Raw genomic sequence first — 26,140 nt, 5'->3', positions numbered from 1 at the left:
AAGGTTAGGTGGGAAAGCGAACAGGGGGCACTTTGATGATGAACTTCTGATTCTAGGCTCGAAGGGCCTGCAAGCTGTCAAGGCTAAGACGGCGTCTGGGAGTTGGGGATGGATACAGGGGTTTAAAACGGGCAAAGTAGCAAGGAAGTTCAAAAGACTTATCACATCACTCCACGGGACTGCAGCTGTTCATAAATGCATCTTGATTATACACATCTATGAGAATCTTCCCCTGCGTCTTCATCGTCAATTCCGTATGCTGTGCGCAAAACACTTCTCTCGAAAACTCAGCCCTAGTACAATTTTGGGTTGGCTGTAAAACAAAAATATGAAGACAACGCAGCTTCCTCCCTTTTAATTGACGGCATAATGCTTCCCCCAGACGCCAGTGAAACCAAATGCTAATGGACAGATCCGAAAACTCCATGAAACCCTGATGCAGAATCTTTTTTAGACGTTGTTGATACATTAGAGGGTAAGACCGATTCTCAATTTCAACGAGGAGATCTGAAGACCGTCAGCGTAGCCCTAAAATGAAAGGGATTGGAGATATCTACGTCGGAGAGAATTGAGGGCTGGTTGGCGAGCTGCGTCATATTAGTTAGATATGAACATGTAGAGCAGGATGCACTGTTTGACTCACTATGATGGTGATGTTGGTGAATACTTGGGAGAAGTAACAGCACCTTGGTGTTGTGGACTGGTAGGACTGAAAGGAATGTCAGATTCACGATTACATATGAAGATGACGCCTTGGCTCTAATTCTCATTGGGAATACATACCTCCAGTTAGGAGAACTAGGGCTATAGACAGGGCTCTGTTGGATGTCAGACATGTTCTTGGATTAGGATCGAGTTACAAACCGTTGGAGATAATCCTGAACCAGGTGATGTCTTGGTACCGGTAAAGTTTGGACTCGTAGGACTTTTCGCAGTTAGCAGATGGAAAAGACGTGTACGATAAATGACATACCTATAGTTCGGACTAGTTGGTGAGTACGAAGGAGATCTATTGATAGTTAGCAATTGGACATTATTGATGGTCCGGGATAGGAATGATATTTACGTTGGACTGTACGACCTAGGAAGAGTTAGCAATAATCACAGTATTCAGGAGGGGGGAGACTAACGGTGAAGTAGGTGAACCATGCAGGTTCGGAGACGTTGGACTTGGAGGAAGTTAGCAAAAATACCAAGAGAGAAAGAGGGCGGGTGCAGAAGATCATACGAATAGTTGGGGCTCCTGTTGACAAAAGTTAGCAATAGATGTAATTTGGGGGAAGGAAAACTTGCGTTGGAGAGTATGATGGACTGCTTGTAAGTTAGCAACTTTCTTCTGAAAAGGAGTTGTCTGGAGACAAGCTCCTTGCTGGGGGAATACGAACCTTGTTGGTGAAACGAATGACGGAGAAGTAGGGCTAGGCCTATGTTAGCAGCAGAAATAATATGATTGATAAGTAATAAATACCTGTATGCAGGAGACCTATATAGATGTTAGCACTTCAATTTACAGAATTGGGTTTGGTTACTTACGTTGGCGTAAATGCAGGCGATACAGGAGAGAATCTCGGAGATACAGCATAGCCAGGGCTCGTAGCACCCATCATTGGGGATGTCCTATTGATATTAGTAAAATCCCAGTGAGATCAAACAGGTAGAACTTACGGGCTATAGCCAGGTGATGTGGGTGAGAAACCTGGAGAAACCGGCGACGAGCTGAAAGGACTGGATGGAGAGTAGCCAGCCCCACTTGGGGATTTGGCTCCCGAGTAAGGACTCATTCCACCAAAGCCTCCACCAATCGTGCTGCCATACTCTGTGGCAAACCCAGTGGGTTCAGCTGTACCACCAGTGATAATTGGGGAGAAAGATGCTTCATAATCGGGAGTACCAAGGAATCCTCCCTCGGCCAAAGGAGAGCCACTGTCATAAGGAGTTGCAGCACCGCCATCAGCGCCCTTGACAGCTAGGCCAGGCATGAGGTTCATTCTACCATTATCAGAGATAACGGTCTCGAGCATCTTTGGATCCAAAAGGACCTCGAGTTCACCAGTACCCATAGGAGCCAGCTGGCCAAGCATGACGTTCTCGGAGATACCACGACAATCATCGAGTTCACCAACAGCGGCAGCCTCGAGAAGAATTTCGACGGTTTCCTCGAAAGAACATCTCATCAAAGCTCCAGTATCAGCACGGTTGATGCCATGACGAGTAATCGCCATCAAATGGCCGCGAGAGGTCATAACGTCAACAAGCAGAGCGAGATGGCGATGGTTAACATAAGATCCATCGAAAGCCAACACCTGAGTCAGCTCACGCATCAATGCTGATCGAGTAGCCTCGATACCGAAAACCTCAAAGACCTGGATGAAGTGATTGGAGTATGTGCGTGTCGTGTCCACACCAGGAACCGTCAATACTTGAGCCAGAGCAGTTCCACTGGTATCAAGGTACCACTCTTCGCAGCGAGGATCGTTCTTGTCTGCCAGAAGTGATCCCTCAGGAGTCTCGATGAGCTTAGTCTCCTTGTTTAAGAATGCTCGCTCGATGCCCGGGACACCGCGTAGAGTCAGGGTATCGAGAATGTGGGCCTCGAGTCTCTTCAACATAATATCCTCCTCGATCTCGTCATCCTCGTATTTGGAGTCGTTCTGCTTGATCATTCGGATACGAATGACTTGCTCCTCCGCGTTGTTATCACTGAAGATGACAGCAAGATCTTTGGGATAGTTCTCCTTGATCTTCATTGCAACATCATCAACCTTCAAGCCCTTATCCAACATCTTTTGGCGGTCGAGAGTAAGACGAAGAAGCCATCTAGATTGATTTTCCGGTGAGTCGTGGCTCTCCTCAGGGATGATAAAGTAGGATTCCACCATATCAAGATCTTGAGGAATATTAGTAGCCATGATGTCTGGATCGTGGTAGATCTCCGTAGAGAAGGTAACTGAGCGCAAATTGGTGTGCTCGACGGCGCTACGCAACTGCTTTGCGGACGCCTGGCTCGCGTCACCACCCTCTTGGTAAACGACCATGGAGGGTGTCTTGATATTGGTGGCGACGTTAAGAATTTCCTTGAGACGAGGAACACCTAGGGTGACGTTCTTGGAAGAGACACCAGCAAAATGGAAGGTATTAAGTGTCATTTGCGTGGCGGGTTCTCCAATAGACTGCGCAGCGAGGACTCCGACCATCTCTCCAGGGTTGACGAGAGCTCTCGTAAAGCGGTTCTCGAGTTCTCCAAGGACGTGGGCAAATGCCAGCTTGTTAAGCCGCATTTGTAAAGCAACACGTTTGAAAGCAAGACGTGAACGCAATTGAGCTTTGATCAGCAGCGTTGCGTTGAGCTGAGCTTCCTTGGATAACTCATCGTCACCGCGAACGATAACCATGCGGTCCAGCAGCTGCCGCACCTGTGGAATAACCTCTGCAGGGTGCAAATCACTTCGTTGAGACTCGTCTACCTTGAAGAGTCTTCTAGCACTATCAATGATTCGGACGACGTTCATGGGAAGTTGCATCATCTCTTCGTCCTTCTTCTTGAAGTTGACATCACGCAACATCTTGCGATCAGCCTTCAGTTGTTCCCATTCTTCGTCCAGCAATTGTTGAACTGTAAGATCGCCAGCAAGCTCGTTTGCATGTTCTAGAAGATCAGGGGAAATCGGGTTCCGCTCGTCCATGACATCAAGACGATAGCGTTTGGCAAAATCTTTGTCAGACATGTTGATGTGATCGACGCGCTGCTTCTCAATGTGAACACCATCGAGGCCATCTTCGCCATAAACAAATTGAACGATGTCGCCCAGAGAGTTTCTCACTGTGCCATCATACTTAGCCATGACATCTTCAAGCGCCTTGACAAGACGTCGCTGGATGTATCCAGTCTCGGCGGTCTTAACAGCTGTGTCGATGAGACCCTCACGACCAGCCATCGCGTGGAAGAAGAATTCGGTTGGTGTTAAGCCTCTAAGATACGAGTTCTCAACAAAACCACGCGACTCCGGGGAGTAATCGTCTTTGGTGAAATGTGGGAGAGTTCGATACTTGAATCCGAAGGGGATACGTTTGCCCTCTACTGACTGTTGACCCACAAGGGCAGTCATCTGCGAGATGTTGATAGTAGACCCCTTGGAACCAGACCGAGCCATTTGTACGGCATTGTTGATGTCCTTCAAACTGGCCTCGGTCCTTGTACCAGCCTTATCACGGGCGGTGTTCAAAGCTTTGGAGACTTGACTCTCAAAGGTCTCACGAACGTTCATACCGGGGAGAGATTCGAGCTCGTTAGCAGTAGCCATAGCAGTGAGTTTAGCGACCTCATTCTTCTGCTCCAAAATAGCCTCTTCAATTTTCTCGATGGTATTTTTGTCTGGGATCGTATCACCAATACCAATACTGAAGCCATTATGGAGTAGCCAGTAATTGACAACTCGCTGGCAACCATTGAAGAAGGCCATAGCGGCGTCCGGGCCTTGCTCATTGAAGATAATGTGGATAATTCCACCTCCAGTAGCTCCGACATTCTTCTTTGTCAGAAGACCAAACATGAGTTCTCCGCCATGTACCAGAAGACCGTCGTCCTTCAATGGAGCATCTTCGCGTGATTCGCTGGGCACGTGAAGGTTCACAATCTTGGGTATAACCATGCTGATGAGCTGCTTTCCTGTCCATCTCGGGCGAGGCTTGATGATCGCCGGTTGTGGGATCACCCCGTCCCATTCAGGTACCCAGAGCAGGATGTTCATGACCTGTTCCTTCGTCAAGAAGACATCGCGTCGGCACATCTTATAAACACCAGCCAGAGTATCTTGAACAATACCCATCAGAGGACCGTTGCGTTGAGGAGAGACAATATTGAGAGGAACCATGCAGAGCTGCATAATCTCAGCCCGAGTCTCCTCGGTCTGAGGGACGTGCAGGTTCATTTCATCGCCATCGAAATCAGCGTTATATGGTGAGGTTACAGACAAGTTGAGTCGGAAAGTCGAGTAAGGCATTACTCGAACTCTGTGACCCATCATAGACTCCTTGTGCAACGAGGGTTGACGATTGAAGATGATAAAATCACCATCAATGATATGTCTCTCAACCTTCCAGCCATATTCCAATGAGATTGCGCCTGCGCGCTTGTGATGTCGAAGATCGATACGAGTTCCATCAGAGCGGATGACGTACTTGGCTCCCGGGTGCTCGTTCGGTCCGTTCTGGACCAGCTGGTGCAACTTACTGATGTTATACGGTGTGACCGTCTCGGGGTAAGTGAGGGTTCTGGCAATACTCCTTGGGACACCAACTTCGTCCAAAGACAAGTTCGGGTCACCAGTAATGACAGTACGTGCAGAGAAATCAACACGCTTCCCCATCAGGTTACCACGAAGTCGGCCCTCCTTACCCTTTAGACGGGCTCGGATCGACTTCACAGGTCTTCCCGACTTCTGCAGAGCTTGTGGCTGGCCAGCAATATCGTTATCCATGTATGTAGCAACGTGGTACTGGAGTAGAGCCTCGAAGTCTTGGAGAATGTGCTGCGGAGAACCTTCCTGCTGGGCCTGGCGGACATTACCATTTGCTCGGATAATATCACCCAGCTTGTATGTTAAATCGTCCTCTCCTCGCATACCCTGGCCAGTTCCATCCATGGAGATACTCGGGCGAACAGGCGGAGGTGGAACTGGGAGGACCGTGATAATCATCCACTCTGGCCTAGCATAGTCGTTGCTCAAGCCGAGATCATAAATCTCAGACGTAGAGATGTTTCGGAAGACTTGTAGTGCCATCTCTGGAGTGATTTGTTTCTTTTCGGCCTGCACACCCTCACCATCTTCATCTTTTGGGACTTTCCACGTTCCCCAGAGCTGCAAAGCAACTTGGCGCACTTCTGGCTGGGTATTTCCGCAACCTCCATGAGATCGTTTCGCAGCCTCCTTCGGGTCGCCATTGAACTCATCCTCGTTCACATTCACATCGCTGTCACAGATCATCTTCGGCTTGCAAAGTCGCCAGATTGTATCGAATCTGCGCTTCGGATCTCGAATAGCAACGGCTGCTTTGTACTGTGGGTTACTCTGAGTTTGTGATGTTAGCACAAGGGCACAAGAAGATCTACCACGCTATGCGGGCAAACTGACTCTGTCTAGTAACACTCTGCCACAATTGTGGCAGACCATCTCCAGCAGCTTCTTGATCTTTTTGATAAACCCAGGATGATAAACAGGCTTTGCCAACTCAATATGTCCAAAGTGACCAGGGCATTCTGACATATTCTGATCGCAGGTAGCACACTTGTACTGTCGGTCGATGGATCCGAGTCGAGGATCGTTGAGCCCTTGCTCTCGAGGCTTCGTCTTACTGTCGTCCATGGTCTCAGGATAGAGAACATGGCAAACACTCATGTTCTTGATTTCCTCTGGGGACAGCAGACCGAACTGTATCTCCTGGATCGTGCGCAGAGGCGCATCTGAATGCGCAAAGTTGAGATTCGCCATGATGAAGGCCGGTTGTTTCGAACCGAAGTGGTGTGGCGAACGAGGGATTAGGACAAAGGCGTCCTCGGAGGCGCAACCGTATCTGCAGGTCGGCTCGAAAGCTTGTCAGATATCGAAGCCGATATTACTGACGAGGCAGCTCTATGGGATACGATGGGAGAAGACTGATGTTGTCGCGATGCTGCTGAAGGCAGCCAAAGGCGCAAGGCCTGTTGGTAACCTCAGTTTTCTGACCGTGGAAGATCCAGTGGCGCGACGATGATGGCAAAGAGAAGTTGTAGGACGTCTTTCTCCAAAGAAAGAACTGCGAAGAGGAATGCACGATGCACAACGCGCGATTCCTGTGTGTTGGAGGAGTTGAGGGTCGATGAGTTGTGCTGGACGCCGCTGGTTTGAAAAGCGCGAAGGTGAGCGAGGTGAGGCTCAAGTCACGCTAACCGAAAAAGGAACTCCGCGTTAGTTAGATCCTGGTCGCGTACGGATACCTGAGGTATTGTTCTGTTTTATGCCCTTCTTCCTTTCAATAGGTCGAGTGAATATTCTGTTTCAACTGCTCTGATGAGTATGTATGTTTCCTTTTTATACACACATCCGCACACACGGCAAAGATCAACTATCATTATGCGAAGGTTTTGATTACCCTTCTATCTGGCCGCCTCAGCTTAGAACGTTGAGACGGCACTGCCTACCTACATTGGTAAGGTAGGTATAGAGTACCAGCTTCTGACCACCTATATTCCCTACAAATGCGAAATATCCATGAGAGTAAGTGAATTATTTCTCATGAACAGCTATACCCCATTCTTGCGGTTCCTATAGTCATTGTGCCTAGCCTTTAACTTCTTCTCCTCTCCCTCACTCCTATTTGACGCCGCTGCAAGCCGGGCATAGGTCCAATATCCAACGTAGACATAGCTATACGCTGCTTCAAAAATGAACTTGGTCATAAACTGCATCGTATTCATGGTGACCTCGTTCTTGTTCCCCCCACGAGCTCTCACAATCCGCTTGTATACTCCCGTTTCATCCTTTCATCCCCTGAAGCACGTGACCAGCTGTTGAACGCCCATCGTCTTCTTGTTCTTTTGATTTTTATGGGACTGCAGTGTTGAATGGACGTGTATCAAGATCAGGAAAAGGTAGAGAAATATATAGCAAGAATGGGCATTGAGTGGAAACCCCTTTTCTATTTAACTATTGGAGTTGGTGGTACATATAGGTACATTCATATAGATATCTGATAGAACATGGTGGTGGTATCTCTACTTAATCTGGATGTTTCTTGCAGTAGGTGCACTAAGAGGGCTAATACCTGTCATTCAGGAGATTTGCTTGATAAACAAAGGCTTGAGTCTCATGTCTAGCTTGAGACAGGCTTGTTTGTTAGATGTCGATTGTTCTAAATCCCATCACAGCATGAAACCCTATTGATGATACTGATATTCAGAGGTAGTCAAGTTGGACTATATGCTTTAATTAACGTAATGAGTTTGAATGGTTAGTATAATGAGATAAGATGAACAAGGAAATTCTACTTGATATAAGGCAGATGTTTCCAGAACGAAAGGTCTGGTTCGCTGTCCCATCAGATGCACAAGCTTCGGCCTCTTCAAAGCACATCGAACAACATCTCGAATCAACCAGCCCCAGTAGTTCACGAAGAATAGTACCACGGTCTATTTCTTAGATCACAACTCACCACCTCCACAGTACAAAAGGGGACAGCTATCTTCCTCCAAACACAACATACACACAGCAGCATAAAGGACCTCAGACCACCACCAAATATTTTGCCGAGCTATCCAGACAAGGATGGCGCAGCCTTCCACTGGTCGGGAGGCCATCGATGCTTTGTTGGGAACCTTCAAAAATCCAGCCCTCGTTGGCATCATCGAAGATATCCGTAAGCAGCTTGTGGACATCAGGCAGAGTGAGGATGACTTTGTTCGACGCCATAAGAACCGTGTCCAGGTCTATCTCGTTGAAGAGCGCGAATACTTCGAGGAACAAGCATCCACCTGGATTCAGAGGGTAGCAACTGGGTTGCATGCCCGGATCACGCATGCGACTTCGCAAGGTATCCCGGCGGCTCAGGGCGGGCTCAATCAGCTCAAGTATGACCTTAATATATTTGCATACAGCGAGCTATGGAGATACCAGGACCTTCTCAAGGCGCGGAAGGAAAGGTATACGGCGCACTTGAACAAGATAGAGAGAGATGCGTATGAGGCATACAGGGAGAACGCTCGAGGAGACGAAAAGCGACTGCTCGTGGCCCTTGAGAAGCTAAAGATGCTCGATGTACGTGCAAGAACTACTAGGTGGTATTGATTCTGGGGAGATGTGGATTGCTGACAGAGATCGTAGAATACCCCGGATGAAGACACCAAGAAGGTGAAGATAGAGGATGAAGACAAGAAGCGTTGAAGCAAGGATAAGACCACATAGGGATTGCAGGGAAGGGCACCAGTTGGCTAAACAGGCTGCCAATCATTGAGCACATGCATACGAGTGCTGATTTGTAACTGGAGAGGACAAGGAAAATGGGAGAATCATACATTCTACTTGTACATATTTGCATAGTATACGTGCGGGACAGTACCTTTGCTTCGTCAAATGGGCTATGATGACCAACGAATAAGACACCATTTGCAAAAGCCGTTTTGAAGTCTCAGAAATCCCAAGATAGACGACATTGACCCAAGGACATGGCGTCTCGAGCCGAGGAAGAAATCCTAGTTCAACAACGGAAACTGGGTTGACGAGTATGAAGAATTCAACAACTTGAATTACTTCGGTCCCACTTGCTTGACGCTGCTGATGAGGCTCTTCTAACTAAATGCTATAGAAGATATGACGGCGATAGAAGGCACTTGCTTCAAAGACAGAATCGAGATAGTGGTTGAAAATGTACTGGAGAATGGAATCGAAAGAAAGTAGAAATACCAACGCCTCACAGCTATGGATGACTTAAATGCGGACCAGAACTTCCCAAAGGGAGCCTTGGACAAATGCCCAATTAGTTTGTCTATATGATGAAGCCGTGGCTAACTTTTGGCAAGTCCACCCAATTCCTCATCCTTGCTCGATGTCCCCCGATATCCCAGACTCCGATGATCGCCACCAACGCCAGATACGATTACACAGACCACAATCATTCCTCTCGTTCCATATCTTGATCGATATCCCCTCCGAAGATATCATCCATCGTCCCACCCTCCTCGCCACCCTCAGCACCTTGGTCTTCTGTAGTCTCCACACCTTCCATTCCATCTCCAGTTTCTTCTTCATTCTCCGTCTCCCACTCTTCCTTCAGCCCCCACGGGACCCCAGTCAAGACAAATCTCTCACTTGGAAGTCTCACACCCCACTCATTCTGCAGTACCCTCGGAAGCGCAACCTTATTCCTCGCATGCGCAGTCTCAAGAAGGAACTCTTTGCTCAGTCCACCACCATTGCCCCCACCAAACTGATATTGCAGCCGACTTTGAATTGCTAATTGTACAGCATTCACGCTAACCTGCCCATCTGCATCTCGAAAGCTTCCGCCGGGAGGCGCGTCTCGCGCACGTGTCTGTTGCGACACGTAAGCATCCGACGAGAGGTGGAGGGCGTCGGAGAGGATAGAAGAGGAGTGTCTATAGGCGAAGTCAAGCAGTTGGAGCGGAACTCGTTCTTGGTAGGCTGTGACGCCAAGGGAGGAGAGAAGCATATGGATCAATCGAGCGTCACGAGGACGTTTGGACAGGCCATTGTCTTGGAGGGAGGTGAGAGGTACGGAGGGATTTGAGGCTGGAAGTGTGGTTGGAGCTGGCTGCGCGGGGGCTGTTGGCTGGGAGGGAGGCGAGCCGGAGTGACCGTTTGTCTGGGGAGGTTGATCGCCGTTGGTATCAGCCATTGTGGAAGAAAAGGGAGTAAGAGGTGGGTTCGATTGGGATCGTAGTGGTTCTTCTGCTCCTCCAGATTCCCTGATGTTGGAGACAGGGTCCTACCCACTAGAAGCGGAAAGATAGAAAGAGCTGAAAGAACGGCGCAAACAACAAAGATACAGCTGGATATCCCCAGTGTTTCTGCTGATAGACGTATGCTCTGGCGAAAAGGCGTTAGGAGGTATAGGCAAGATGGGGTAGCTTCTGCGATTGTACCGACAGTACACAGCGCGCGGAGGCGGCGCAAAGGGAATCCGGCGAATCTATTTTTCCGGGGAACGTCGATAAACCGTAGCGTCGGGTTGCTTACTAAGCAGCGCCCATGTCAAATGCCAAAAGACCCGGAGCCGCACGCGGGAAATGTTCGGGTAAATAGGTAAGAAATTCTCCCCGCCATCCCACCTTCACGTAGTAGAGTCATGGATGTCCTTTGATCCTTTGATTCCACACCACCACCGCAACCACCGACAACACTCTACACTCCCGGTCTATACACCGCACTGCTCGGTATGGACACCACCCTGCCTCTGCCTTTCCTCCCCACGGTGGATCTGGGGAAGGGCCCAGTTGAATCGACGGAGGGCTTGACCAGGAAACAACTGTCATACCTCGGATGCGTTCATTTCGTAGCGAGTAGCGCGAACGTCGACACCCTCCTTCAATTCCTCCAGGGACACTCTGGAATCGAAACGTACGTCGATGTGACGGCAATTGACTCGACAGACGACGTTATCTCAATCCTAGACGCCGGCGCACGCAAGGTCTTTGTAGCAGTGGGCCAACAGCTGGACTCGTTGAAGGCGTACCCAGATCGTGTGGTTCCCGTCTTTTCGACCCAAGATCACCCTGCTTCCGGCGACATATACTCCAATGGCGTCTTGTTCAACGCTGGCGATGATAAGTCTCCTTCTGAGCAAGTTCTCCAGCAATTGAAGGCCCGCAAGGTGTCACCAATCTTTCTTGTGGCTCCCAAAATCGACTTCGAGTCCGCTATCAAGGTCGCAACTGAATATTCCGCCATCCCAATCATACCTGCTACGCGACTTACGATAGACAAGGCTGACAAGGAACGGATTTCGGTTCCCGCAGCCATTGGAGGATCATGGTCTTCCGACAGGCCTGATAAATTAATTCCTACGGTAGTCACAGATGAGAGAGGAATTGCCCTGGGACTGGTATATAGCAGTGAGGAGAGTTTGGCGGAGTCGCTGAAGACTGGAACGGGGGTATACCAAAGCCGCAAGCGGGGCCTGTGGTACAAGGGTGCAACGTCCGGGGATACGCAGGAGCTCGTCCGGGTAGCTTTGGACTGCGACCAAGATTGCTTGAAGTTTGTGGTCCGTCAAAAAGGCCGTGGTATGTGCATAAGGTTTCGAATTGTGATCTTTCTCTAACTGTCCCAGGTTTCTGTCACCTACCCCAGTCGACATGTTTCGGTGAACTTCGAGGGCTCTCAAAACTTGAGAAGACACTGGTTTCGCGAAAAGCATCCGCCCCTGAAGGATCATACACAGCACGCTTGTTCTCGGATGAGAAGCTATTGCGAGCTAAAATAATGGAGGAGGCTGAAGAATTGTGTGATGCAAAGACCAAGCAAGATGTTGCATTTGAAGCTGCTGATCTCATATACTTTGCATTGACAAAGGCCGTCAGCGCTGGTGTAAGCCTTGCAGATATTGAACGAAGCCTTGATGCCAAGAGTGTGAAGGTTAAGAGGAGACAAGGTGATGCAAAGGGACAGTGGGCCGCCAAAGAGGGTATTACGAATGGTTCTACCAGTGCTGCCCCCGCACCAAAAGCTGCCGATGAGAAGGTTGAGTCAAACAATGGACGAATTGCCATGAAGCGATATAACGCTTCAACAATATCAGCAGCAGAGCTTAAGGATGTGCTACAGAGGCCGTCACAGAAGTCTACTGATGTGATAATGGGAATTGTGAAACCGATTATCCAGGAAGTACGGACTGGAGGTGATAAAGCTCTTCTTGGCTTTACCCACAAATTCGAAAAGGCAACATCACTCACATCCCCCGTTCTCAAGGCTCCATTCCCACAAGCCCTCATGAACCTTCCGGCCGAGACCATTAAAGCAATTGATGCCTCATTTGAGAACATTCGCAAATTCCACGCAGCACAGAAGGAAGAAAAGCCACTGAGAGTGGAGACAATGCCTGGAATTATCTGTAGTAGATTTTCCAGGCCAATTGAGCGTGTTGGTCTGTATGTTCCGGGTGGCACAGCTGTATTGCCAAGTACTGCTCTTATGCTTGGCGTACCAGCCATGGTCGCTGGTTGTAAGAAGATTGTTCTCGCATCGCCGCCTCGTTCAGATGGTAGCATAAGCCCCGAGATCGTCTACATTGCCCACAAAGTTGGCGCAGAGAGCATTGTCTTGGCTGGAGGGGCCCAAGCTGTAGCAGCGATGGCTTACGGTACCGAAAACGTCAGCAAGGTGGACAAGATCCTCGGACCGGGCAACCAATTCGTTACCGCAGCCAAGATGTACGTCAGCAACGATACCAATGCCGGTGTGAGCATTGATATGCCTGCTGGTCCATCCGAAGTACTGGTAATTGCAGACAAATACGCCAACCCAGCCTTCGTTGCATCAGACCTCTTGTCACAAGCCGAGCATGGTGTTGACAGCCAAGTGATCTTGATTGCTGTCGATCTGTCTGAGAAAGAGCTGGCGGCCATCGAAGATGAGCTACATGCACAGAGCATGGCATTGCCACGCGTAGATATTGTCAGGGGATCCATTCAACATTCCGTCACCCTTGAAGTCAAGAGTGTAGAAGAGGCCCTGAAGCTAAGTAATGAATATGCTCCAGAGCATCTAATCCTGCAGCTCAAGGATGCAGCAAGTGCTGTTGATCTTGTTGAGAATGCAGGCAGTGTATTCATTGGTGAATGGACACCAGAGAGTGTCGGTGATTATTCCGCTGGAGTTAACCACTCATTGCGTAAGTTTCCCATCGCATTGTCAAGTCGGGTCGCCAGCTGACGAGATTCTAGCAACCTACGGCTACGCCAAGCAGTACTCAGGAGTCAATCTCGGATCCTACGTCAAGCACATCACGAGCTCAAACCTGACAGCTCAAGGCCTGAGAAATATCGGCGGTGCAGTGATGCACCTAGCCAAGGTCGAGGAACTGGAGGCCCACAGGAGAGCTGTGAGCATCAGATTGAAGTACATGGACGACAATAAGATATGAGAGGCCAGACTATAGCTATCTATATAGCTTGACAAGAAACGGTGCCTAGCATTTAAATCGTTGAAAGGCAGTGAGTGCCTTGTCTCCTCCGAAATAACAGTCGGACGAGAGATGTTGAAGAAAAAATGTCCATCTCAGCAGATTCAAAGTTCTGATGAAAAAATTCAAAGCCTGTCAAAGTCCTATCGCTGCTCATGGAGTTGGTTTTTTTTATTAACAAAAAAAAGAAGGTGGAAATTTTGTATATAGAGAGATTTAGAGTGCTCATCTTCTGAATATAGTCGGCGCTGTTTCTAGAACCCCCCTCTTTCTTTTTTCTTTTCTCTTGGTACTGCGAATATGAGATCTTCTCTATCCGGCTCCCAGAACATATAAAAGCCCATGTCTGTCTATGTTATTATTAACCAACGCTTTAAGAGATGAGAAGGTGTTCAGTGATATTTGGCTAGATAGGGCAGACAGACAGTCGCAGCACCGAACCTTCGCCCCCTTTTTCTTCTAAGGCTGTATAACTCAAGTTCCTCAACTACACATCTCACGGCGCTGGAGAGGAAAAAAATATTCTGTATGCAACAAGTAACCAACGTTATTCCATTTCGACATCTAATGCATACCTTACTTTTTAAGAGTATACAGCCAAGCATAAAAAAACTAGTATGGGTCATCCATCATAGGTGGTGGTTGGTTACATGGCACCATCATCCGTCGTCTCCGCCTCGCTGCGGTCCACATCCAAGCTCTCCCGTAGATCCACGCTCTCCCGACCTCCCTTGGTCCTATCTTTCTTCAGTCCGAACCGGCCCCAGTTGATCCGGCCCTCCTTCGGGGTCGTCGTCGTCGTCCCGGCTTCCTTTTCCTTTTCCTTGCCCTTGCCTTCGGCCGAGGAGCCGAGGCTGCCGATCATGGAACTGCTGGTTACGCTCTCGACACTGCGGCCTAGTGCGTCCTCGCTGTACTCGTCAATGCTACCGTCACGCTCGACGGCGGCATTGTGGTCTGAGTTTGCGGCGCTGCTGCTGCCTCCTTTCCTCCCGCCAAAGAGAGCAGAGTCCTTTCCGCGGATAGAGGACAAGCTAAACTTGCTGGAACTGCCCTTGCGGAGGAGCTGTCTCAAAGATGACTCCTTGTCTTTCCCGCCAGAAACTGCCGGGATCGCCAAATCGGAAGGCGTGTTGCTTGAGGTTCTCTCCAAGCTCTCGTGAGACTCAGCCATGCTGTTTTGAGTATGAATTGAACGAGTATCGCGTGACTTTCTTGATTCGGTAGGTGATGAGGTTTCAGCGGTCTGCGGACGTTCCTCGGAGGGAGCGGGTACTTCAGCAGCCTTTTCTTTGGCCTTCGCTTTATCCGCCTTGGAAGTGCGGCTAAACATGGCTTTGAACGTTGGCGCTGCTGGGTTGAGTTTGGGTGTGATGGGCTTGTGAGATGAAGGCGGGCGAGTCCCAATAACGCCAACGGGTGGTGGGCTTGACTGGCAAGCCAAGGTGTCTGAGGGCAAGAACTCGTCGTCATCACTCGCAATTCCGCCTGTCAACGCCGAGCTGGAGCCATGCTGCATACTGGTTCTCCTCGATGGGTTTCTAGACCACGCTTGAGAAACATTGATAGACCAGTTAGTGGCAAGCGGACTATTCCTGTTCATGACATTGCCATCGGCGGCAGGCCAACCAAAGGGTGCACTATCTGTCGATGGCCGAGGAAGGTCAGAAGAAGCAGTTGACACAGGGCGAGGACTGCCAGGATCGCGATCAGAAAACAGAGTCGCGGGATCGTCTATACTCGAGCTAAACATATTGAACCCGCGTCTTCTTCTCGCCGCAGCATTGCGTGCTGGCGCTGGAGCATTGCCTGTGCTAAGCTCTCCAGCCGGCGAGTTGCGCGACAGAAAGCTTGGCATGACATTCCAGCCCGAAGAGAAGCTGATGCGGCGAGGTCTATTAGCGATCGCTTCCGCTTCCTCCGTAGAACGTGGAAACGATTGACTTTGGCCTTGTTTGAGGCTTCCTAGAGCAGGCCCATCGTCTTGCACTGTTGTCTTACCACGAGCTCTTGGAAAACCAAAAATGTTTCCGAAGCCTTTGTGAGCGGGGGCCCGATCGGAACCACTAGGGGATCCAATTGCGCCGTAGTCTGTCCTGGGCGAGTTCGTGGATCTTCGATCATTCTCTGATGCATGTTCGCGGCCGGATACGCCAAAAACTGCATGTGAGGATTCACGGGGACTGGACATGATACTAGCTGAGCGGCTTGAAGAACCTGGAGATTGTGGGTCGTTGTCGTGATTTGTGGAAGCCTGGTTGCCATGAAGAGCAGGACCGAACGAGCCGGAGGATTCAGCACGGGGGCTTGGAGGATCATCATCTGAAAAGATGTTGGAAGGCAATAATGCAGTTGCAGTCGGGCTCAGGGGTGCTCCAACCGTGAATGCACGCAAGTCTACGTCGCTCATACCACTATTGTGTTCCGAAAGTGGCACCATTGCAGTATCGTTGCTAAGATCGAAGTAAGGCCCGGGTGCAAAAGCAGAGCAAGAGGCGCCATTTAGATTGTTGTATGCACTCGCGCTTGGAAACGGCGAGTCAGTGATTGGATAGCCAGCAATAGGGGAGGAAATGGTGCTGGTTCGACTCTTGCGATTTCGACTTCGGCGCGATTTTGCTTTGACTTGACCACCGACTGGGTCGAGCTCCAAAGCAGATGAACTCCCTTGGTACATCAGCGGGTTGTTGGCTTGACGCGCGCTGATAGCAGCGAAAAGAGCCTGCTGGCCGTGAAACTCTGCTTGAAGCTGCCGCAGGTGCAAAGACTGGTTATGGAGTTGGGTGGTCAATTCTCTCTCTTTGAGCTCCCACTCAATATTACTCTGCGCCTCAGCAGCATCACGTTCCCGTGACTCTTCATCGTCTTGACCTCCAGGAAGATGTTTCCGCTCTTCTTCAAGCTCCTTGATTTGCAGCCCTTTCACTCGGATCTCCTCTTCCAACCCGTTTAGTGAGTTCTGTCGTTTGCGGATCGTTGCTCGGAGTTCTTCAGCTCTGGCCTCCTTCGCGGCGTTCAACTTCTCTCGCTCTTCATTCCACAATTCTCGCTCTGCTTTCATATCCTCTATCTCCTTCTTCCACCTCACCATATCATCTTGCATCTTAGCCCTCTCAGCTTGCTTATCCCGTAGGATCTTCTCCTTTTGCGTTTTCCGATTCTGCGCTTGTCTGTTCGCCCGCTCCGAATAATGTACCTCCTTCTTGAGCTTTTCGCTTGCCTCTTCCTTCTCCTTTAATGCCTGCCTCTTCTCATCCCTCTCTTTCATTAAATCAAGCATTTGGGACTTAAACTCCTCCGCATCCTTTGAAATCTGCGCCGTCAATTCCTCTATCTCCCTCCGGATCGCTTCAAACCGCTCTGTCAACTGCTGCATAGACTCTTCCGGTTGGTTTGAGACGCTATTTGCCAGAGCTGAGTGATCGACCGCTGTGTTCGATGGAGAATGTCTCCTACCACCCGTATTTCTCCTCGGGGCGGGATGGGGGCCGCTGGACTCTCGAGCCATAACCTGCGCACCTTCCGGGGCAGCAGCGGCTTCGACTCCAATGACCTGACCTCGCGCTCCCTGCGACTCATCCCCGCTATCCGAACCATTGTGTTGATCTTCGATGGAGAGGTTTGGAGGCATACGACTGTTAGCTAGCTGTGGACGGCCATCGCGACCGTATGTCCTCAGACGTATAACCCCACTCCCAGCTTGAAAATTGTTTGACCCGACAGCGATGACTCGGACATTGTAGAAGTGTCCTGGTTTCAAGCCCGTAACAGTGATAGCGGTCTCTAGACGCGAAGATTCCCCCACTACAGATAATCAGTTTGGTGCTGCACGCCACGCTCATTTATGCCCTTACCGTTGACTCCATTGACCTGGATCAAGTACTTGATCACAGGTTTGTTTGCACCAGGCCGTGTCCAGTGAAGAGTGACTGCATCGGCCTTGATCCCCGCGAGTGATACTGCTGGAGCATCTGGGACCTCCACGCCCAGGATGCTTATGAGCTCGGGAACGGGCTTCCACAGGGTGAGCCATGCGCGATGAAGGAGCCTTTCCAATGCTTAGTATCCTCGAGATCTACAGAAGGAACGCACGAACCAGAAGAGCGCGCAGCAAGTCACTGCGGACTGTACGATGAACATGTCAGCGTCTGTGACATGGCTCAAAACCCAGTTCACCAGTTCGCCGTAATACGTGACAGCATTCATGCAGAGTCAGATGGGTGCTGGGTTGCCGGTATGACTTGAGGTAGGAGGGACCTTTTCTGTGAGTTTGTCGTTGTCGTTGTCTTTTGTCGTCAATCGTGGTTGTTCGTCTCGTTCGTTCGTGGCGGTGGTTGGGCGACTAGGAAGAATTCTCCACCGAAATATATTGTTTACCGAAGCTGCCTTGGAGGCCTGAAGTCTGCGCCAGGTCTTGCCCTTGGAATTAGGATATTCTCCATCGCATATGAATTTTAAATCTTTTTGGTGATCTGGTTATCATCGTGGCTGAGAGCGCTTCCCATACATACTTCTAGTTTATCTGATTATGGGATGACTAGGTCGGTAGTGGGGAGTACGCCAGGAACCGTACCGGGTATCAGAATCAACAGCATCAACCATACTACAGCCGGTAGGTATTGTAATGGTATGAAGGATCACGCAGTATCAGTACCGTCTCTCTTGCGGTAAGTATTCAAGGAAGCTCTCCTTGTTTTTTTCTTTTTTTCTCTCTCTGCCTCTCCCGTACTCTCTGTTGTATACTCTCCTCTCGCTCTACCCTTGTGTCCTCCCCTTCTATCTCTGACGCGGCTCCTTTGATTTATCTTGTCACTACAAGTGTACTTTTATCAATTTATTCCTGTTCGAGTTTCAGAGAGGCATGATCTAGAGTTGATATCAATACTCTCCTTGTTGCTGTCCCTCTCTTTGCCTTTGATCACCATTTCTTTAAACTCACGTGCGCTCTCTTGACTTGTACCTACCATCCCCTTATGTCTTAGTCCCCAAACGTATCCGTAACGGATATCATCTGAAGACTTGCGAAACCGGCCCCATGGTCCGACCTGCTCTTTACCTTGAGTAGGTAAGAGAAGCCTAGTCAAGCGTGTCTAGAGGCTCTCTTACCAATTTCGTGTTCTCCTTTCTCACCGTCGTCTCAAGTTCAGCTATGTTATTGTGCGAGAAAACTAGAGAACAGAGGATAGGTTATTGTTAGATATAGCGGGTTGCGAGAATGCCCCCTGAGAAAAGATTCGAAGGATAGAAGAACGATAAGGTATGTTCTAGTTCTCTTGGAACAGGACAGCACAGTCAAACCACTTCTACATGGGTTTCGGATTATTCGGCAGATCCAGGTCATGGCGATTTCACTGCACATTGAGAATCTTGGGCAAGTACTTACTTAGGTGATGGCTCCTCTGGATCTTCACATGTAAAGTACCAGGTGCCTAGGAAGCCTCAAAAGACAGACCCCTGTATTGATCCTCGTATATCTATCCACGCGTGGGGTCGGCACATACAGATTGCTATTGATATAGAGACACCTGCTGCAGAGCTGAAGAGCCTATGCAGATTCGGGATCGATAGATAACATTTGTTTTTCCTGACCATGCAGATCCGGACATATATGTACGTACATAGGTACTGTGTCTGTGTATCTGAGGTATGTCTCTGTATGCGTATGCAGATGAGATCTATATGTAGCTGTATGTAGCTGTATAGGGGCATATACAGAGTCAGTGTTGAGCAACTCAACTCAACTCAACTCAGCTCTCCTCAACTCAACTCAACTCACATGAGGCCTCGGCCCGGGTAAAAGCAAAAGAAAAGAAATGCGGAGGGCGGAGTCGCGGACAGACTTCGGTGCGCCGCTTGAACCCCAAAAAGGTGGCATTAAAGCGGCGTACCTGGCAGGGATCGGCTCTCGCAGGACGTCACCCGCATTATCAGGAGGACATCTTCAGCTTCAACTTCAATCTTCATCTTCAACTTCTGCTTCTTCAACGCCATCTTCAACTCATTATCAACTCCTTCAGCGTCTGCTCTTCTCTCCTTCGCCTCTGTCGGTCATTCTGCTGCCTCTCCCGCTCGCTACGCCCCTCTCACGCTTCTCCATTAGCTCTTTTTCCATCTGGACTGGCCCTGGCCCTTCTACTTAACTTCCCTGCGCCTCCGCATTCCACCCTGCAGATAACCCCAACGAAAGCAATCCACCACTCATCAACTGACCCATCACCCCCACCAGAGCCCGCTCAACCATCTCGTCCAGCTCTGCACCATCCGCTCGAGAATACAATAAATTTCTTCCATCGCGACCTCTTTTCGATCCCTCTCTTGTTGGCCTCGATTCGAATACCCGGGACCGCTCTGCACACATCCCAAGTGCCATGCAGTACGTTAGGAGCATAAGTGGATCAGTCTCGAAAACATGGAACTCGATAAACCCGGCAACCCTTAGCGGTGCCATCGATGTCATAGTTGTCGAGCAAGAAGATGGGTCCTTGGCGTGCTCTCCCTTCCACGTCCGGTTTGGGAAGTTTTCCCTGCTTCGACCGTACGAGAAGAAGGTGGAATTTTCTGTCAACAATGTCAAGCAGGATTATGCCATGAAGCTTGGGGAAGGAGGGGAGGCGTTCTTTGTGTTTGAGACGAGCGATACTATTCCTGAGGCCATGCAAACATCACCTCTGGTCTCACCAGCTTCCAGCCCTCCCTTGCCGGCAGAAAGCTCAAGCGTCCCTAATCTCTCCGAGCCAGACTTCCTAGATTTAGACACTGTGACAGGGAAGGCAAGATCCGGTAGTTTGACGATTTCCGCTTCTTCGCAGAGGAGAGGCAGCAATCTCAGTGAGTGCTCCCCTCTCCTCAGGCTAGACATAGCTAACATACCAGGTACTCTGACCCCTCTATCTTCATCACCCGATTATCAAAATGCGCGCCCATTATCAGGGGATTGGGCTGGAATTGCTTCTGGACGACGCAACCCAGATGAACCACTCCCATCCGATGCCCGTGCACGTACCAGCGACGGAACAGGGCGAGAACGTCAGAATCGTTCCTCCTCTCCAACCTTCCTGCCACAGGATAGAACGTCTGATGCGCCTACCGAAAGATCCAATAGTCCGCCACCCTTACCAACAAAGGAAGCGATCGAACGAGCGATGGCTTTATCAAACCGCCTTTCTGCTTCAAATATACCTAGTCAGGTCACGGATACGGGAGATCTAATGCTCGATATGACGGGATACAAAAGTAGTGACGATGCTGCACTTCGAGCAGAAGTCATTGCGAGAAAGATTCTGTCCGAGGAATTGGAAGGTAACTATGACATAGGGGCTCTCATTGGAGCTGATGAGCATGGCAATTTGTGGATATACAGTAGTGAAGAGGCCAAAGAGGCCGCAAGTCAGAGGGCGGAGGCTGCGGGCATTCGAAATCCCGAGGCCTTGACCAGTGACGCCGCATCAGACCCAGGGTATCACAGTGACGCAGACAGCGATATTGTTCGTACACCCGCCGTCCCCACTCATCGCCGTGCGGATTCAGAAGGTGCCCGGATTGGCTTAGAAACCCCGCCCAAGACGCCTCCAGAGAGTGCGGGCGATCCAAATCGCAACTACGCGAAGACACTTCGCCTGACAAGCGATCAATTGAAGACCCTGGGCTTGAAACCTGGCCCGAATCCAATGAGCTTCACAGTAAATCGGGCAACCTGTCAAGCATATATGTATCTTTGGAAGTATGACGTTCCCATTGTGATTTCTGACATCGATGGCACGATTACCAAGTCCGATGCTCTCGGCCATGTGCTCAATATGATCGGTCGCGATTGGACGCATATAGGCGTAGCGAAGCTTTACACGGAGATCGTCAATAACGGGTACAATATCATGTATCTGACATCCCGTTCGGTGGGGCAGGCTGATACTACTCGAGCCTACCTTAACGGCGTCTATCAGGAAGGCTATCGCTTGCCCAGTGGACCGACGATCATGAGCCCTGACCGTACGATTGCGGCTTTAAGAAGAGAGCTGTACATTCGCAAACCCGAAGTCTTCAAAATGGCTTGTCTGCGCGATATCAAAAACCTTTTCGGCCCAAATCGAACGCCGTTCTATGCCGGGTTCGGTAACAGACTTACAGATGCTCTGTCATATCGCTCGGTCAGCATCCCTAGCAATCGAATCTTTACGATCAACAGTTATGCCGAAGTCTCACTGGATCTACTGAGTCTCAACAAGTTGAGATACAGCTATGTCAACATGCGTGAGGTCGTAGACCATTACTTCCCTCCCGTCAACACACTCGTCAAGGGTGGCGGGGAAGAGTATACTGATTTCACATACTGGCGAGAACCAATCCTCGAAGTTGACGACTTCAGCGATTCGGAGAGCGACGAAAGGGAAGCTCGGGACGAAGACATCCGTGAAAGTGAAGACGAAGAGGACGAGGACGAGGATGTAAACGAAGAAATGGGCGATAGCTACATCTCTCATGAAGAAGACGACGAAGAAGAAGAAGACGAAGAAGAAGAAGGCGAAGAATATGAAGAAGAAGGAGAGGACGGATTGGATGACAGTATATTATCCGACTCGGTAGATGAAGAGGAGGGAAGTGTTCTGGAGGAAGAAGTTGAAATCGAGGAAGATGTTGTGCTGAGTGTAGAGGGAGAAAGACATGAAGATGATCATACGCAGATCACTGATTCTCAAATTCCTCGTCCTGCCACAGTTGAAGAAAGGAACAGAGATGTGGCTGCGGAAGTGATATCGGGAGTGAAGGGATTGAGCCTTGAAAGAGAGGGATGATAAGATCTGAGCTCTGAACACTTGAACAAAAGTCATAGCCTGGGAGTTTGGGAAAGGTTGCAAAGCGTGGTATATACCAAAGGTGTTAGGGAAGTTGTATAATATTGTACCTGATGGTCGGTATAGAAAGCATAGCGAGGCGCATTCAAGGCATTTTTAGATGTACAGTAGTACACGACGGCAAAGAAGAGGTCAGCCAGCAGACCAGACTTCCATGCCAGTATAAATTAAATGGTATACAAACCGATTGACACTAAAAGATCGCAAACTGTTGATAGTTGGCTCTTTGGAAACCATAGATTTCGCTGAGGGGAAAAGGGGAAAAGGGGGGGACTGTTAAGGTACCTAGGTAAGCGGGAATGTCCTGGTGTTCCACGTGACCTCAGCCTAGTTTTTTAAGATTTTGGGAGTTCTCAGCCTCGCCTTCAACTCCACGAACGAGGCTAGGTTTTCCCTCCTCCAACCATTTTCCCGACGACAGGATTGACCCAAGCGACGACACACAGCATCATGAACCTGTCTCTCGTCGATCCCTTTGTGCTCGCGCAAGATTACCCCGAGTCGACTACTGGCAGTCTTCGCAGCGGACATGCCACCTGCGTGCGGTTCAATCGCAAAGGCGACCTGCTCGCTGCGGGCCGCGTCGACGGCACCGTCGTGATCTTCGACGTCGAGACCAACGGGGTAGCGCGGAAGCTTAAGGACCACACACGCCAAGTGCAATCGCTCAGCTGGTCCCGCGACGGCCGATACCTCCTCACGTCGTGCCAGGACTGGAAATGCAACATCTGGGATCTACAGGATGGGAGCATATTGCGGACAGTGCGGTTCGAGGCACCGGTTTACATTGCGGAGCTTCATCCATGGAATCAGTGAGTTGGGCACAAGCGCCTTAGAGGCCCCCTCGCGCTAATCGTCGAACAGTCTCAAGTTCGTGGTCTCTTTGTTCGAGGACCAACCGCTGCTAGTCGATGTGTCTGAACCTGAAGCCGTGAGGCTGAATCTACCCTCCGCTCCGAAACGAACAAAATACGATGAAGATGAAGCGTCCAGGAACCGGCAGAATGCGCAAGATGCGAAGCAGACCACGACGGTCGCGATCTTTACAGCCTCCGGAGACCATGTCCTGTCAGGGACGAACAAGGGGTGGCTGAATATAATAGAGGTTGCTACGCGGACAACGATATACTCAACGAAGATCTGCACAGGAGTTGTTATCTACCTACGCCTCACCAGCTCAGGACGAGACGTAGTGGTGAATGCTCAGGACAGGATCATCCGAACGATCCAGCTGCCCAACCTATCAGCAGCCGATCTGGACCCCGACACCATCGACATTGAAGTTGAGCATAAATTCCAAGACGTCGTGAACCGACTGTCCTGGAACCACGTCGCCTTCAGCTCCACGGGCGAATACGTGACGGCTTCCACGTACAACAACCACGACATCTACATCTGGGAGCGGAACCACGGCAGCCTGGTCAAGATCCTCGAGGGGCCGAAGGAAGAGCACGGCGTCGTCGAGTGGCATCCGCACCGGCCCCTGATCGCGGCCTGCGGTCTCGAGACGGGCCGGATCCACGTGTGGTCGATCGTCCCGCAACAGCGCTGGTCAGCACTCGCGCCCGACTTCGCCGAGGTCGAAGAGAACGTCGAGTACATCGAGCGCGAGGACGAGTTCGACATCCACCCGCAAGAAGAGATCCACAAGCGGCGCCTGGATCTCGAGGACGAGGACATCGACGTGCTGACCATCGAGCCGGTCAAGGGCGAGATGGTCGAGGAGGAGAACGCCTTCCGCATGCCGGTCCAGCTGGACCTGAATGATAGCGAGAGCGAGGAGGAGTTCATCGCGGTTGGCCGCGGCGAGATGCGTAGGAAGAGCCCCATGGAGGGAAGGGACTACATGTTGGATTCGGAGGTCATGGGTAGTACGGATGAGTTCTCGAAGAAACCGAAGGCGAGGAGTAGGAAGCGATGAGTGGCTGGCTGTTCTATCTATGATTCTTTCTTTCTTCCTTTTTTCTTTCTTTTATATATGTATCCCTTTTTTGGGCGTTCCGGGCGAATAATGGATAGCAAGCAAAGCAAGCAAGCAAGCATGGGCGTCTGAAAGGCAAAAACTAGGGAGGAGGATTTACTCATTTGTCATATCGTATCTGTTCAAACTCTGTGATTAAAGGTATGAGATCACAACGTCAGTCTTCTCATATCAGCAAAGAATCAAGTATTTAAAAAGTGCACCAAGTCCATATTGGAAGTTTGTTTGGTTGGGTATGAATGTGAATTCTGCTTGTATGAATACCCCGTCTAGGTATGTTTGTTGTCCTCGACTGCTGCCCCGTGTTATCTATGCTTGGCTTGGCTCCCCCAATCCCAAAAATGATATCTCCAACTCCAACAACCCCAAAATGATAAACCACCATCCGTCCTCCGTCCGTCCTCCGTCCTCGACCTGCCCCACCACCTCCACCTCCACCTCGCACCCCCTGCCCCTTGTGACTCGAACCTACTCTCCAGCTCCAGCTCCATCTCCATCTCCATCTCTCAATCCCAATCCGGAAGACCCCACCAGGCCCCCCACCTCCCACCTCCCAACTCCCCATCCCCAAGCGTCCCCAAGCCCCCAAAGGAAAAAAAGAATGCCAAGACTGAAAATACCGATACCGTATGAATGTTGCGGAGAATTGACAAAGGGAAGAAATAAGTCGAAAGCCGATCCAACGGATTTTTTTGGTGATTGTTTTGTGATTTTTCGAGTTTTTTTTGGTGGTGACTGAAAGTCGCCTGATATAAGAGGTAAGGTATGTTGGTGAAAGTTGACAAAGGGAAGAGATAAGTCGAAAGCCGGTCCGAAAAAGGAAAAAGAATGCTGAGACTGAAAATACCGATACCTTATGAATGTTGTTGAAAGTTGATAAAGGGAAGAAATAAGTCGAAAGCCGGTCCGAAAGGGAAAAAGAATGCCAAGACTGAAAATACCGATACCGTATGAATGTTTGCTGAGAGTTGACAAAGGGAAGAAATAAGTCGAAAGCCGATTTAACGGATTTTTTTGGTGATTGTTTTGTGTTTTTCGAATTTTTTTGGTGGTGACCGAAAGTCGCCTGATATAAGAGGTAAGGTATGTTGCTGAGAATTGACAAAGGGAAGAAATAAGTCGAAAGCCGATTCAACGGATTTTTTTGGTGATTGTTTTGTATTTTTCGAATTTTTTTGGTGTTTTTTGGATTTGGTGATAAGAGATGGTGACCATTGGAAGAATGCTGAGGATCCTAAGGATGTTGACTAAAAATATGTCGAGAAACAATATAATGCCGCGGATACTCCGACGGCGATTCTAGGTCCTGTTAGCTGCTGCGTAAGATTGGGAGTGAGATGAATGAGGACTTACAATGAAGGACGCAATAGTCGGGACCAGAATCCCGTCTCACAGCCCGAGACCGGCGTCTCGTCTTCTGCATCTTCTGGCCAGCTGCCAGGAAGAGATCTGTGAGTAGTGATAGGGGTAGTGATACTATTGTTAGTAGGGACAGTAAGGGGAGTAGGGATGCTATTGTCAGTAGGGGGAGTAGGGACAGGAGGGGGAGTAGGGATGCTGTTGTCAGTAAGGGGAGTAAGGACAGGAGGGGGAGTAGGGATGCTGTCGTCAGTAAGGGGAGTAGGGACAGGAGGGGGAG

At 49.8% G+C, this 26,140-nt stretch overlaps 7 protein-coding genes across 7 annotated transcripts; 4 read left to right on the top strand and 3 right to left on the bottom strand.

Annotated features, from left to right (window-relative positions):
• Window positions 1-553: 553 nt before the first annotated feature.
• Window positions 554-6,488, bottom strand: M430DRAFT_110089 (hypothetical protein; the record flags this gene model as incomplete). The annotated part of the gene is made up of 13 exons (XM_024861329.1): window positions 554-587; window positions 644-709; window positions 784-818; window positions 865-925; window positions 974-1,009; window positions 1,067-1,081; window positions 1,131-1,169; window positions 1,229-1,243; window positions 1,386-1,418; window positions 1,469-1,483; window positions 1,534-1,617; window positions 1,666-6,068; window positions 6,132-6,488. 13 exons carry the CDS (start codon window positions 6,486-6,488, stop codon window positions 554-556), a joined length of 5,193 nt encoding a protein of 1,730 aa, XP_024717004.1.
• Window positions 6,489-8,300: 1,812 nt separating this feature from the next.
• M430DRAFT_31319 (hypothetical protein) lies at window positions 8,301-8,915 on the top strand (the record flags this gene model as incomplete). The annotated part of the gene is made up of 2 exons (XM_024866028.1): window positions 8,301-8,789; window positions 8,856-8,915. The coding sequence occupies 2 exons, from the start codon at window positions 8,301-8,303 to the stop codon at window positions 8,913-8,915; spliced, it is 549 nt and encodes a 182-aa protein (XP_024717003.1).
• A 492-nt stretch (window positions 8,916-9,407) lies between these two features.
• M430DRAFT_187324 (hypothetical protein) lies at window positions 9,408-10,613 on the bottom strand. The gene has a single exon (XM_024863938.1). It carries the CDS (start codon window positions 10,384-10,386, stop codon window positions 9,643-9,645), a length of 744 nt encoding a protein of 247 aa, XP_024717002.1. The 5' UTR covers window positions 10,387-10,613; the 3' UTR covers window positions 9,408-9,642.
• Window positions 10,614-10,926: 313 nt separating this feature from the next.
• Window positions 10,927-13,632, top strand: M430DRAFT_31317 (hypothetical protein; the record flags this gene model as incomplete). The annotated part of the gene is made up of 3 exons (XM_024866027.1): window positions 10,927-11,773; window positions 11,821-13,380; window positions 13,433-13,632. The coding sequence occupies 3 exons, from the start codon at window positions 10,927-10,929 to the stop codon at window positions 13,630-13,632; spliced, it is 2,607 nt and encodes an 868-aa protein (XP_024717001.1).
• A 685-nt stretch (window positions 13,633-14,317) lies between these two features.
• On the bottom strand, window positions 14,318-17,877 carry M430DRAFT_31316 (hypothetical protein; the record flags this gene model as incomplete). The annotated part of the gene is made up of 3 exons (XM_024866026.1): window positions 14,318-17,475; window positions 17,526-17,719; window positions 17,768-17,877. The coding sequence occupies 3 exons, from the start codon at window positions 17,875-17,877 to the stop codon at window positions 14,318-14,320; spliced, it is 3,462 nt and encodes a 1,153-aa protein (XP_024717000.1).
• Window positions 17,878-20,039: 2,162 nt separating this feature from the next.
• Window positions 20,040-22,460, top strand: M430DRAFT_110057 (hypothetical protein; the record flags this gene model as incomplete). The annotated part of the gene is made up of 2 exons (XM_024861324.1): window positions 20,040-20,499; window positions 20,545-22,460. 2 exons carry the CDS (start codon window positions 20,040-20,042, stop codon window positions 22,458-22,460), a joined length of 2,376 nt encoding a protein of 791 aa, XP_024716999.1.
• Window positions 22,461-22,970: 510 nt separating this feature from the next.
• On the top strand, window positions 22,971-24,441 carry M430DRAFT_109850 (hypothetical protein; the record flags this gene model as incomplete). Its single annotated transcript, XM_024861312.1, has 2 exons — window positions 22,971-23,332; window positions 23,385-24,441. 2 exons carry the CDS (start codon window positions 22,971-22,973, stop codon window positions 24,439-24,441), a joined length of 1,419 nt encoding a protein of 472 aa, XP_024716998.1.
• Window positions 24,442-26,140: the final 1,699 nt, after the last annotated feature.

This window comes from Amorphotheca resinae (genome assembly GCF_003019875.1).
Source record: "Amorphotheca resinae ATCC 22711 unplaced genomic scaffold M430scaffold_13, whole genome shotgun sequence".
In the NCBI taxonomy this organism is placed as follows: Eukaryota; Fungi; Ascomycota; class Leotiomycetes; order Helotiales; family Amorphothecaceae; genus Amorphotheca; species Amorphotheca resinae.
The sequence above is the reverse complement of the archived record's forward strand: the minus strand, read 5'-3'. Positions and strand labels throughout refer to the sequence as shown.